Genomic DNA, 14465 nt, shown 5'->3' on the forward strand with positions numbered 1-14465 from the left:
AACTCATTTCTTAAATGAGAAAGACTGTTTTCTCTTACTAGATGTGAAGTTGTGATATATAATATATTCCATTTCAAAATTTCCTATAGTTTTTTTTTTTTAACTTCTGGGATTGGTGTTGGAAGTTTGATATATCAGTATTATAAAGATTGTTATATTAATAAGTTTTTAGTTTATTTCATTTCTGACATAGAAGTATAGCCATACCATTTCAAAAATTTTATTTGTTTTAATTTATTTCATTTGTGTATTATTCTCTAATTAGGCGAATTTAATTCCTCATTTTAGGGATCTGGAAGTAGAAGGAAAAAAATCAATAAGTATTTTTTAGAATAACAGAAATGTTAAGCCTAGACGATAGCCAGATAGTTACCTAGTTAACTGAACTGTACAGTTCAGCCATCTAAAAATAATCACTTTCTAGAGAAGCATAGTTTTAATTATTAGGATAATCCGTTTTTTTATTTACTTGAAAAAAAGTTATGTTGAATTGTTGATACTTGATGAGAATGCATGGACTATGTTTTGAAATTTATGGGGTAATTTTCTCTGAAGATCAGTGATTCTGAGTATTGCTTCTTTATGTTAATTCTTCATAGCAGATGGTTTTCATAGGCTCTGCTGGGGAAAACTTTGCAATTATTTATTCCTCAGCATTTCTTTATTAGCTGATAATCTTTCTAACAGAAAGTAAAATACCCTTTCTTTGTCATAAGTTATTGCTTACCAAAGGAAGTAGAATAATCTTTTTTTCTGTTATAAATTACTGTTGCTGGGGCGCCTGGGTGGCTCAGTTGGTTAAGCGACTGCCTTCGGCTCAGGTCATGATCCTGGAGTCCCGGGATCGAGTCCCAAATCGGGCTCCCTGCTCGGCGGGGTGTCTGCTTCTCCCTCTGACCCTCCTCCCTCTCATGCTCTCTGTCTCTCATTCTGTCTCAAATAAATAAATAAAATCTTTAAAAAAAAAAATAAAAAATAAATTACTGTTGTTGGCAATCTGCAAATATAGGAGTGATATCAAACACCCTGTTTGAGACCATGCGTATGTTAAATCATTGTTTCTAAGTGAGTGCCTTGGCTTTTTGATGTGCCCTGAACTATGTAGTTCTAAACAATAATTTGGTAATAGCAGCAGTGGCTCTTTCTAAAATTATACCTCTCCATGGTACTGCCTTTCAAGAGCTGTTAAAAGAGCTCCTCTCCCTGCCTTGTACTGACCCCTCTGCCTTCTTGGTTTGTGCTTTGTCAAAAAGTCAGGATTTAGGTGTTGCCTCTGTGTTTTGATCTGGTTTACAGACGCCTCCATTTTCACATCCCCCTTTTCAAGACAGTTTAGGTCTGTCTGCTAGCTAAATGCGTGTTGGTGATTCCATAATGTATGGAACATTTGTTAATATCTAAAGTTCCTTTTATTCATTGAGAAGCCTGAGTTTTTCTGTGTTGAAGAAATTTAAGAAATTCTACTCTTTCTGTGTATCTTATGTCTATTTGAGAAAGCTGAGAGGAAAATATTGTAAAAACCATGAAAGTGAAGTGAATATACTGATTAGAATGTCACCTATTGTATTTTGGTATTAACAAACAATAAAGAATACTGTGTGGATGAGCCAGTGGTTAGTGTAGACTTAATCTCAGCTCAGATAACCAACAGTTGATGTAGCAGTTTCTGAGAGTTCCCTTTTCTGTCTTAGTGAATTGCTTTTAGAAGACCTCTTAAGTATACGTAATATTTCTCATTCCTTACGGAGGCCTCTCTGTATAGGAATTTCTGTCAGTTATGCATTGCTGAACTCTTACTAATTTATACGTGACTACATATGTATATTGCTACTTTTTACAAAGTTTTTGTGTTAAAATCCTTATAGTTGATGGACGATGTGTGCATTTAAAGAATGCTATGTGTTATCAATGTAAGAAGGAACGGTTAACTGTTAGTGGTTTTAGTTTGGTTTATATGGTGCAGGTACTAGAATCGTTGTATGTTATGTGGTAATTACAGTATTTTTAGTGAGAAATTAATCACATAAGAATCTTAAATTAAAAAAACCATACCTTTGAATAGGGTAGGACTAAATGGTGATGGATTTAATTTTCTAAAATGCAGCATCGTTTTTAAATTTCTCTATGTAATCGTAAAAAGATTGGAAGTGTAAAGCCATTAAAAACAGTATGATGCTTCCATATTTCATTTTTTTTTTTTTTTAAGATTTTATTTTATTTATTTGACAGAAAGAGAGAGACAGCTAGAGAGGGAACACAAGCAGGGGGAATGAGAGAGGGAGAAGCAGGCTTCCCGCCGAGCGGGGAGCCCGATGCGGGGCTCGATCCCAGGACCCCGGGATCATGACCTGAGCCGAAGGCAGACGCTTAACGACTGAGGCACCCAGGCGCCCACATATTTCATTTTTATTTTTGATTTATTTTGATTTATTTTGATTTAAATATAAAGTAGCACATTGTGAGAAAAAAATTTGCAAACTAGAAGCTTGGGGGTAAAAATGATACAGAGGATTTGTTTTTTCCTTAATTAACTAGGCCCAGAGGATAATAACTAAAAAATGAATAATATATAGCAAATAAAATTTTATTCAATATTCATGCAATATAATATTCAATATTTGATATAATGAACAATACTTGTTTGTAGGTGTTATTTTTTTGAATGTTCTCTGAAATTTAAAATAGTCTCAATGTGTAAATAGAATTATCACAGAAAGGACTTTTTTTTTCTTTTTACAGTGGGGTGGCTTTATTTTATTTGGGGTTAATTGGTAGAGTTTTATTACTAAATGTGGGTGCTGGAATTTAATGGAACCACTGTTGGCCAAGTCTGGAACTCAGTGCACCTACTTGTTCACATCAGAGCTTGCTGTTCAGCTGGGTCAGCAATTCTCAGACTTTTGAGTCTCAGGATCCTTTTTTACCCTTCAGACTTTTTGAAGATCCCAGAGACCTTTTGTTGTTGTGAGTTATTAGCTGTTGATATTTACCACATGAGAAATTAAAACATAAATATAAAAATGTTGGTATATTAATTCATTTTAAAATAACACTAATATTTTATTATTATTATTTTTTATTTTTTTATTTTTATTTTTTTATTTATTTGAGACAGAGAGAATGAGAGACAGAGAGCATGAGAGGGAGGAGGGTCAGAGGGAGAAGCAGACTCCCTGCCGAGCAGGGAGCCTGATGCGGGACTCGATCCCGGGACTCCAGGATCATGACCTGAGCCGAAGGCAGTCGCTTAACCAACTGAGCCACCCAGGCGCCCAACACTAATATTTTAAAATCACTCTTTTACTAACCATATTTTCCAAGTCAAAAAAATGTGAGAAAAGTTTCCTTAATTTTACAAATTTGCACATTTCTTTAATGTCTGGCTTACTAGAAAACAGCTAGATTCTCCTTATCTTCTTTGTTCAGTCTGTCACCATATCACATGTCATGTAACCTCTGGAAAATTCGACTGTTCACTTGTGAGAGGAGAGTGAAAAGGTAAAGGACATCTTAGTGTTACTATAAAAATAATTTTGATGTCATTGACCTCCTAAAGGGTCTCATGGGCCACCCCCCCCCCCCCGCCCTGTGTGTCTCCAGACCACATGTTGAGAACTGCTCAGCTAAGAGTATAAGCATTTATGTTAAAGGTTAAGAATGCCCTAATGTAAAACTTCCTTGGAAAAGAACATAGCCTGTGTGTACTATGTGTATAGTATTTCTAATCAGATTTTAGGTTTTCTGAAGCACATCTGTAAAGTCAAATTTCCTAATCAGAATGTTAATGCTTTTGTTCTAATCCTTCCCATAAGAACAATACCAGACCCAAAAAACGGAATGAAACAACATATTATTTCTTTTAATAATAATGTTTAACTATTGTCCAACTCTAAGGAACTCAAGTACTTCAATACCTGGCACAAAGTACTAAGCAGTCTTTAAGAGTGCTTGTTAGACCTCCTGATGTTGTTCTGTGACTTAAATTAATGAATGTTTTGTCACTTAAATGGAAGGCTGAAATATAAAATGAAGTGTTTAATAAAATCAATTTTAGGAGACTAAGGGTGAGATTGTATTTTCAAATAGTATATGACTTTTGTATTTTTGCCCATTCTTCAGGTTTCTTGGGGAAAGATATACTTGTCTTGAAGATGAGGGGTGCTAATTAGCAGCCCTGAAAATTAGTGATATCGGAAATTATCAGAACTAACTTTCATAAATTCACAATGGATGGCTCTTTATAGTAGTCTCACAGAGAATTTTAAAACAGTTCAAATTGGGTGCAGTGTAAGTTGATAGTTGAAACTTCACTGGATATAAGACCAAATACAAAGCTTGTTCCTGCTTCTGAGTTGGTTTGCATTCATGGAATTCAGTAGCCAAGTACTTTGATCAAGAGGCATCAGTAATAATGTAACACCTCATTACTCTTCCTTCTAAACCTTCTTTCTGCTTTTCTCTTCTCTTTCACCCTCTTTTCCTTCATCTCTCCTTCCATAAATCCTCTCCCTGGTGGTCTTGCCTCCCATATTCATATTGGCTGTGGTGGTTTTGTTTTGTTTTTGCTTGGGGTACTCCCTAGCTCCTGTTTGTTAGTTGCTGCAGTTTCCTAACTCCTAACAATTTAATTTTCTTTGTTCAGTGTTAGAAAACTGCCCAGACTTTCCTGGGAAATGAAATTCTAGTTTGACCTTTACAGTGTTTGCTTTACGTTCTTGATTTTTTAAGAAAAATTATTAACTCTTGATTTTATACTTCAGGTGACATGAAATTGGTGTTGAAATACATTATTAATACTTACCTAAGAAGTATACTCATTGATTCATAGAACAGTATATATCTTAAAGAGTCATTTAGGGTTATCCTTTTTTATCCCCCAATGATTTATGCTGAGTCATATTTTAAGGTAAAATTATGTTGCATGATAAAGCTGAAGTATTTTTGTTCAAATTGTAGACTAAGTGTTAAATTTACTCGGTAAAATGTAATGCTGTTTATGGAATTTAGCCATCATGAGTAAGGTAAAGATACATAATTTTGAGACACTTTGAAACCATTAAAGGAAGTTTTTGAGAAAACTGAAACAGTTTTTGTCCCTTTGCTGATCTTTCTCATGGTGTTATTATAGAAACTCAGAGGTATGTTATGTAAGTAGCTTGATTGAATGTGCACGTTAGGTACACGGTAATTCTCCCGGCAGTGAGTTGGCTTATATGAAATAGAGCAGAGCAGACTTACTTATGCATGCCTTTCCTCATCTGTGAGAAATTGTGTGTGAATAATTATAAATTTCATGTCATGCTTAATAGAGATAGTTTGATAAGAGGAGATTTGAAGGTTGGGTAAACATTGAAGCTGGCAGCTTGGATGGCAGAACTGGAGTAGAAATTTTTGAAATGCAGCTTTAGAAGAGCTCGACGTGAGGCAGGGTAAATTGTACCTTTGAATAAGTCTGTGCCTTGTGTTAGTGAGGTGTGCTGGGAAGGCCAGGGAACCCACACACATTATAAGGCCCAGAGTCCTAAGGTGTACTTAGCTTTGTTTCTAGGAGCTCCGGAATGAAGCTAATAGTTAATAGGAGTAGTGGTACACTGGTATAATTTTCAATATTTGGGAGACTGTTTAAGAAATACTTGCTCAGTGAGTTAATACATGGATTAAATAAATGTAGTCTAAATCATTTTCCAGTTCAAGATTTTGTTTGTGGTCCCAGAAAAATTTAAAAAATGAGCATTTTATTCCTGGTTGTAAAAATAGCATAACAATTTGGAAAAGTTTAAAAAGTATAAAAATGAAAGTAGAAATCACCTGTGCTTCCAGTAATCTCTTAGCTTTCTGGTTTTTCCTTCCAGTATCTTTTCGTATGTGTGTTTAATGATTCATAGAAACATTTTATTTTAAAAGTAATGTATGGTTGTTGTAAACAACAAAATTGATCACATCAGACTTACAAGAAGTAAAAACTAGAAGTTTGTCCTTCACAATTTATCTCCACAGGTAGTAAAAGTCTATGTTATATTTCACAGTGTGGGTATAATATAATTGGTTTTGTTAGTCTGGAGTTGATGAATGTTTAGGTGGTTCCCATTTGGTTTCTTTTTCTTTTTCTTTTCTTTTCTTTTCTTTTTTTTTTTTTTTTACTGTTACCAACAACGGCTTCAATATAGTTGTATGCATGTTTTTAAAAGGTTAGGGCAATTTTCCTCCAAAAATGTCCCAATTCACATTTCTCCAACAAGATTTTAACTCACAGCTTTGTTAGTCTAGGCTAATTAATTAACCCTTAAATTGTAAATATCCTTTTGGCACTATACTAAAACTTGACCAGTGGTAGTTTCTTAAAGTTGCAGTATAGAGTTAGAAGCCATACGGAAAAACCTTTTCCGATTCTCTCTTATATTAAAATCCATTATACTTTATTTACCTGTGCATTTTTTTTTTTTTTTTTAGATTTTATTTATTTATTTGACAGAGAGAGAGAAAGCATAAGTAGGCAGAGAGGCAGGCACAGGGAGAGGGAGAAGCAGACTCCCCACTGAGCAGGAAGCCCGTGCGGGGTTCGATCCTAGGACTCTGGGACCACGACCTGAGCCTAAGGCAGCCGCTTAACCGACTGAGCCACCCAGGTGCCCCTTACCTGTGCATGGATTTATAAACACATGCCTTGGTCACTTGGAAAATACTGGTTTACTGAATTAGATTTTCAATTATTGCTATATTTATTACCTAAAATTAAGTCATAATAGTTAATGTCACCACAGTTTATTGGAAAAGGTATTGTATTTTTCTCTTTTTAGTATTGGGAAGCTTTCAAAGGTCATCCTGGCAGATATGAATTTAGCCAAAATCTGATTTTTATATGAAAGCTTAAATTTTATTATTGGTAACAAATAGGAACAAGTAAATTAGCTCACTTTTTCTTAAAGTAACAGACTCTCTTTGTTCATTTTTGAGAATGCCTTTTATTTATTTATTTTGCTTCATTGCACTGTTGAATAAAAGAGGTGAAAGTGGATACCCTTGTCTTGTTCCCAGTCGTAAATGGAAAGCATTCATTTTTTCACCGTTAATATGACGTTAGTTGTGAGTTTCTCATAGAGGCCCTTTACCAGGTTGAAGAAGTTACCTTGAATTCCAGATTTGCTGAGAGTTAATGTCACACATGCTTTTTCAGTATCTATTAAGATGATATCATGGTTTTTCATATTTATTCTGTTACTGTGGTGAATTGCATTGGTGGATATTTGGATGTTAACATAAACTTGCATTCCTGGGTTAAATTATCCTTGATCATGGTGTCTTGTCCACCCTTAATCCATAATGTCCCACCCTGTGCATAAGGATGTAGTGGATATTCTGTAAGCATTCATTGAATTACTTAAGACAGTGAAAGTTCTTAAATGATTTTGTTTTTGGAAACCTTTGAAAACATTTGAATAAATCAGTCATTTTTTTTTTTTAAAGATTTTATTTATTTATTTATCAGACAGAGAGAGAGAGAGAGTGTGCACAAGCAGGGGGTGGGGCAGAGGAAGAAGCAGATTACCTGCTGAGCAAGGAGCCTGATGTGGGACTCGATCCCAGGACCCCAGGATTGTGATCTGAGCCGAAGGCAGATGCACGTAACCCGACTGAGCCCCCCAGGCGTCCCTGAATCAGTCATTTAATCAACCAAAGTATATTGCTGCCTTATTGAGAGGTCATTTCACAACAACTTCAATTATTAGGAATACAGATAGTGACTCAGAAGAAAGTCAAAAAGCCCTCTGACAGTCCTTTCATGGAAGAACCTCAGAACCTGTTTATTTTTACATTCCATATATAGTTCTAACAAGCTTGATCTGGTTTGCTTGCATCCTACAGATCAGAAGCAATAAACTAAAGAGTAGAAGTGAGTTATTAGAGATTGCTAAATTAACAGCATGAAAATTAACTTTCAGTGGTAGAGTGGGGAAAGCAAGACATTGTGGAAATAATTTTAAAAACTTAGTAGCTGAGAAGTTTTAATGTCTTAATTGCAGCTCCAGGTTCTTAATAGCATAATAAAAGCAGTGTATAGCACAATAAAAGTAGTATTTCAGAGTTGGAATAAACTTTCGTGAGCTGCTCATTCACTATTTCTGAACTTTTTTTTTTTTTCTACATGTGTGAGGGGTAGATCTGACACATGGATGCAAGACAGGCTCTGATAAGAGTGGCTTACACTAAAATAGTGATACCCTGTGATGAAGGGAAGTACAGTGTGTGTGTGTGTGTGTGTGTGTGTGTGTGTGTGTGTGGTGGGATGTACAGACATACACACATGGAGGGGTTGGACGGGAATCTCTTTCTGGGGAGGGGGATCATGTATGGAGTTTGAACTTGTCCCCTTTTCCCCACCCGCACCATGATTTATTATCTTGCCTTCCCATCCCCAGATGTCCTGCTGCCTCGCTCATTCACATTTGAGGAAATCTGGTCTTATCCAAACTACTAATGTTATGGAGAAGCAAAGTGAAATGTATTTAAAAAAGAATAGGACAGTTTAGAAAAAAATAAGAAAGTTTTATCTTGAGAGAGTCTTTTCCCTTTTTTTTTTTTTTTAAAGATTTTATTTACTTATTTGACAGAGAGAGACACAGCGAGAGAGGGAACACAAGCAGGGGGAGTGGGAGAGGGAGAAGCAGGCTTCCCGCCGAGCAGGGAGCCCGATGCGGGGCTCGATCCCAGGACCCTGGGATCATGACCTGAGCCGAAGGCAGATGCTTAATGACTGAGCCACCCAGGCGCCCAAGTCTTTTCCCTTCTAAAATTACTAAAAACAAACTAGCAAGCAGGAATAAAAATCACTTGGAAGTAAAAGTGAGACATTGAAGATGGAAGAAGTTTACTTTGTACAAATGAATAAATAAATATATTGTTAAGATAAATTGGTCACTGATGATATGTTAGTTTATTTTGAAACTCTTAGTTCTAAAAATCAAATACAGATGATTTCTGTGCATTTAGATTTCATATTTGGAGTTCGTATTATTTTATATTATCATATAATAAATTACTTAGTATTTAGTGGCATAGTGCAAGAGATTTCCTTATCTCCCAATTTCCATGGGCCAGGACTCCAGGGATGGGTGAACTGGGTCTTCTGTTGAGGATTTTGCAAGGCTGTAATCAAGGTGTAAGCTTGGACTAGAGTCTGGCTTGAGGCTCAGAGTCCTTGCTCACTGGTTATTTCCAGAGTTCAGTTCCTTACGGCTATGGGATTGAGGCCCTCAGTTCCTAGAGCCTGCCCACCATTCCAGGGCATGTGGCATCTTCTATGACAGGACAGTTTGCTTCTTAAAAATCAACAAGAGAGCTTCTCTGCTGCTTTGAATATCTTTGACTTTTAGACCCTCTTTTTTAAAGGGCTTACCTGTTAGGTCAGGCCCACTGATGGGGCCTTAATTACATCACCTTTGACACGTAACGTAACCTAATTGCAGGAGTGGAATCTGGGGGTCTTATCTGCGCTCACGGGGAGGGAGTTGTATGGCGTGTGTACACCAGAGGACGGGAATCTTGGAGGATGATGCTAGCATTATGCCTCCCTCAGACTTACTCAAGAGAGGAGCGACTTCTTTGTTAAAAAAAAAAAAAATTGGATCTTTCCGGTGCAGCAAGCGTTTCTGTAGGCCGTGGAAATACGAGGCTAAAAGGCCCCGTTCCTGGCTCTGGTGAGGTGTTGGAGACCAACACGGAAGCACTGTCTGCGATGTTGTTCGGTAATGCAGCTGCAGGACAGGTGTAACCAGGCTGACCTGTGAACATGAAAAAGGTACAGGGAGGGAGAAGGTTGGCTCAGGAAAAGTTCATTGTGTGTATGGAAGAAGTGCAAATACTGCTGCACTTCTTAAAAAGACAAAAATATTTCCTAAATTGCTTACTAATTTTTAGGAAGAAAAGTTGGATATTTAAGATGAGGAAATAATTAAAATCCTTTTTTTCCCCCCAGATGGTATACCTCAAGTTTACTATTTTGGCCCTTGTGGTAAATACAACGCCATGGTGCTCGAACTGCTGGGACCTAGTTTGGAAGATTTGTTTGATTTATGTGACAGGACGTTTTCTCTTAAGACAGTTCTCATGATCGCTATCCAGCTGGTAAGTCAAGCAGAAGGTTCTGAAACTGTTTGAATGGTTGTATGGTTCTTTTGGTCACACATTCATAATGAAAGTTTCAAGTTTTGTGATGTTACCTTTACAGAACATTTGATCTAATGAAGTTTTTATTAGGTTGCATAGAACTTAAAATAACTGAGCCAGCTGTTTTTTATTTGGGTGAAAGACTGCTTTAAGATCAGAATGTTCTCAAGTTTGAGAATTGTTTCTAGCCCTGTTTTCATACAGAAGATGAATGCTTAGAAAAGAGAACCCTCAGAAACATGGATTTATAATGTTAGTAATAAATTCTAATGGCCTAGAAAAAGAAGAAACAATGAGGGAGTCATAAAATATTTAAATTTCAGGAAACCAATGGGGAAACAACTTAGAGGATGATTTAAGGCAGTTTTGAAATCTCTGCCAATAGTATTTTGCAAAATCTTAAAGTTGTTTTTCTCCATTGACTCATTAATTCCACCTCTACAGATATATCCAGTGGAACTCTTCACATACACTTAAAGTTTTTTGTGCAAGGATGTTTATCATAACATGGGAAACAACCCAAATATAGAGAAATTACAGCATTAGTTGAGTAAATTATTAATAGCCATAAAATAATATGTAGCCATTAAAAAGTGTGTATTAAAAGAATGTCCTATAACCTGGAAAATGCTCAACATATATCATTAATGAAAAATATGGGTCATAGAAATACTGTATATTATGATCCAGAATTTGTTAACAAACGAAAATGGCCTAAGTGACTGTATGTGTACATTGTGTTGTCAACCATTATTATGGTTAAATGAAGCAATTTTGTTTTCTTGTTCGTAATGTCCTATGTTGTGATATTTTGTACAATGAACATTATTTGAGAATGTGTAAAAGAATTGGTGAAAATGTACTATATTAAAATTAAAGTGGTCTTCCAAAATTTTCTGGTTTTAAGATCTTTTAAAATGTTTAATACCTAAGGAAAGATATAAGTAAGTTATAAAAAGGAAAAAGAAAGATATCCTGAAGGGTACTGTGTTGTTTTTATTTAACAGTTTAGATTGTAAGTTTCTTTAATATAACTGTAACAGTTGCTCGATGATTGAATTGATAAGGAAGAACAAATGGTGACTTTATGAATATGTCTCTTTATATGTCTCAGTTCAAGACTTGGTATTAGTAAATAAAGCTTTTTGATTGTCTGAGGTGGCATCATCTGTAAGTGCTGTCTGAATCTGGCCCACTGGTATGAAAGGAATTCATGAAATTCAAATACTTTCTTTTATAAGTGACCATTACAGTGAAAGCAAAGACCTTTGGTCATAATTGGATATATTTTTAAGAAACTATAGACTGATTATTATGTTACTTTTAAAGGGCTGAAACAGTTTCTAATTATTTTCTTCTTTATGTTGTTTATGAGAATTTTGTCTTGTCTCTATTGTGCTTTTTTATGCTAGTGACAGCCTAAAATAAAATTTTCTTTCTTTCTTTTCTTTTTTTCTTTTTTTTGTGAATCAAGATCTCTCGCATGGAATATGTCCACTCAAAGAACTTGATATACAGAGATGTAAAGCCTGAGAACTTCTTAATAGGACGACCAGGAAACAAAACCCAGCAAGTTATTCATATTATAGATTTTGGTTTGGCAAAGGAATATATTGATCCGGAGACAAAGAAACACATACCATACAGAGAACACAAGAGCCTTACAGGAACAGCTAGATATATGAGCATAAACACACATTTAGGAAAAGGTATGTGTACCTTTCATAAGTACAGAAATTTGAATTCAGTAACTGTGCTAACAGTGTGAGTTTTTATTTGTTATTATGGTTCAATTTTGGTTGGTTACAGTTGCTTCTGTTGTAATCTTTATTAATCACATCTAGCTAGAGTTTACTTTGATTTATATTTAATACAGTTCTTTTAAAATAAGTTACTCTAGAGTAAATGAATGACAGATATCCTCATATTCACTCTGTCCTTTGTTTTATATGACAACTTGAAATGTTCAACTTTGATACAATTAGGCTGATACCTATGATTTTAATTGAAAGATATGAGAGAATACTTAATTTTTTAACTGCATTTAATGTGTGTGAAGATTTTTGAGACTGGCTTTTTGATACAGCCATTTTTTGACATGTACATTTAATGCTGGGAGTACATACATTAGTGGTTTTGTTTACTCTGTAGTAACTATATAATTTTGGGCAAATTATTTAACTTTTTAAAGGGGGTTCCTTATAAAATAGTATCAACCTCACAGGGTTTCTTACAGCTTTTTTTTTTTTTTCCCCTGTCCAGGATCCATTCTAGGAACATATATTTCATTTATTTGTCACATCTCTTTAGTCTCTTTTTATCTGGAACACTCCTTTACCTTTCTTTTTTTTTGGATCCTTTACCTTTCTTCATGGTTCATGACCTTCATATTTTTGTGGAGTACCTATGGGCTATTTTGTAGAATATCTTCAATTTGAGTCTGTCTCATAATTTCGTCATGATTATATTTGTGCATTTGTAGCACAAAATCACAAGTGATATGTTGTCAGTGCATCATGTCAGGAGGCATAGGATGTCATCTGGTTGCATGTAGTTTTGATCCCTTGCTTAGTGTAGTGTCTGCTAAGTTCCTCCACCTACAGGTTTTCTATTTTCCCTTTGCAATTCAAGAATATTTTGTAAGTGGATTTGTGAGATTATGTGAATAAAAATATGTTGTTCCTCATCAAATTTTACCCACTAGATTTAGTTAGCATCCATTGATGATTTTCTAATTCATCATTCCTTGTGTATTTATCAATAATCTAATGTAAGCAGAAGCTTTTTCTTCTTTTCCCATTTATTGACTAAAGTCAGTTTGGACTCAATGGATTCTTACTGAAAGTAGTATAGTTTATTACTGTCATTATTTATTTTGATACGTTGTCCTAGATTTGGCCATTGGTTCCTCCATCAAGCTGGCTGCTCTGTCCTTCTGGCTTATTCTCATGATTCTTTGAGAACTTTACTTTCTGGAGCTACCAGTTGTTCCAGATTCATCTTGTAGTTTCTCTGCTCTAGCCCAGAAACAGACATTTCTCCAAGTTTCCCTGGGTCCTTTTATTGGATGATGTTATGTGGAAAGCAAGATTTGGGCACTGGGTGTACTCACTGCTACTGATGTGTTACTGCTTCTAGGCCCCTTCTGCAGCAGAACTACGAAATGCATATGTGTATGTGAATCACATGTCCACACATATATACACATGCAAATTGCATATGTACACATATATTAATACTATCTCCTAAGAATCATGAGTTGATTATGATACTTTTAATTTCATTCTAAGACCACAAAGTAGTATTCCCGTTTCCATATGTGTAATTCCCTTCTCTTCTCTGTTTATGTTTTTCTTTGCCAACAGTGAGAAATCTGGCTACCACTACTCTATTTACTCATTGTTAGAAGCCTAGGATCCTCAGAATGTCATTTCAGAATTGGTAACTAATAGCAGTATGTAAAGCAAGCCTACTAGAATTGACAGTATTTATAATTCTTATTTTTTTGAAAAGTTCATTTTTTAAAATGAAATAAAATTTACATTGAGTAAAGTTTACAACATTTGAGTATGTAATTTGTGATTTTTTGACATATGTACACATGTGAGTAGCCCACAATCCTATCAAGATTTACATTATCATCCCCTAGACTTCATTCTTGCTTTCTCCCCACTTTCTCCAAAAGTAACCATTGATGTGATTTCTATCACCATAGATTAGTTTTGCTGATTCTGTTACTTCATATAAATGGAATCATCTGGCTTCTTTTGCTCAGTATGAGATTATTGTTTGTTTTTCAAGAATCGGTAATTTGTTTTTGTTTTTGATTTTTTTTTCTTTTTCTTTTTTAGAGAAGGGGGAGGGGTAGTGGGAGAAGGGGAGAGAGTGAGAGAATCTTAAGCAGGCTCCACACCCAGCACGGAGCCTGATGTGGGGCTTGATCTCATTACTCCGAGATTATGACCTGAGCTGAGATCATGACCTGAGCCGAGATCAAGAGTTGGACAGGACACTCAACTGACTGAGCCACCCAGGGGCCCAGTAATTTGTTTCTTTTTAAGGCTCAGTAGTATTCCATTGCACAAATACACCACACAAGTTTTTATTTATTCTAATGTTGATGAACATTTTGATTATTAACAGTGTTTTACTATTAGGAATTTTTAAATCTTTCAGTGGGCATATGTGTTTAGTTCTTTTGGGTAAATACCTAAAATTGGAATTGCTGTTGGGTCATATGGTAGGTATTGTTTAACTTCATAGAAAACTGCCCATCAGTGCCCCAAAGCATTCTTAACCAT

The 14465-nt window shown here is 35.4% G+C and overlaps 1 protein-coding gene across 14 annotated transcripts in view; it reads left to right on the top strand.

Annotated features, from left to right (window-relative positions):
* CSNK1G3 (casein kinase 1 gamma 3) overlaps positions 1–14465 on the top strand; it is a 111587-nt gene that overhangs the window by 54068 nt on the left and 43054 nt on the right. For all 14 annotated transcript variants that reach the window (XM_045891770.3, XM_054511267.2, XM_045891735.3 and 11 more), the window contains 2 exons: positions 9974–10122; positions 11639–11873. In XM_045891770.3, the coding sequence (XP_045747726.1) occupies positions 9974–10122; positions 11639–11873 (384 nt within the window). The remainder of the gene's footprint in view (positions 1–9973; positions 10123–11638; positions 11874–14465) is intronic.

The sequence above is a fragment of the Mirounga angustirostris genome, unplaced genomic scaffold (genome assembly GCF_029215605.1).
Source record: "Mirounga angustirostris isolate CCGP_5_RB_7025 unplaced genomic scaffold, mMirAng1.0.hap1 SCAF_7, whole genome shotgun sequence".
NCBI lineage: Eukaryota > Metazoa > Chordata > Mammalia > Carnivora > Phocidae > Mirounga > Mirounga angustirostris.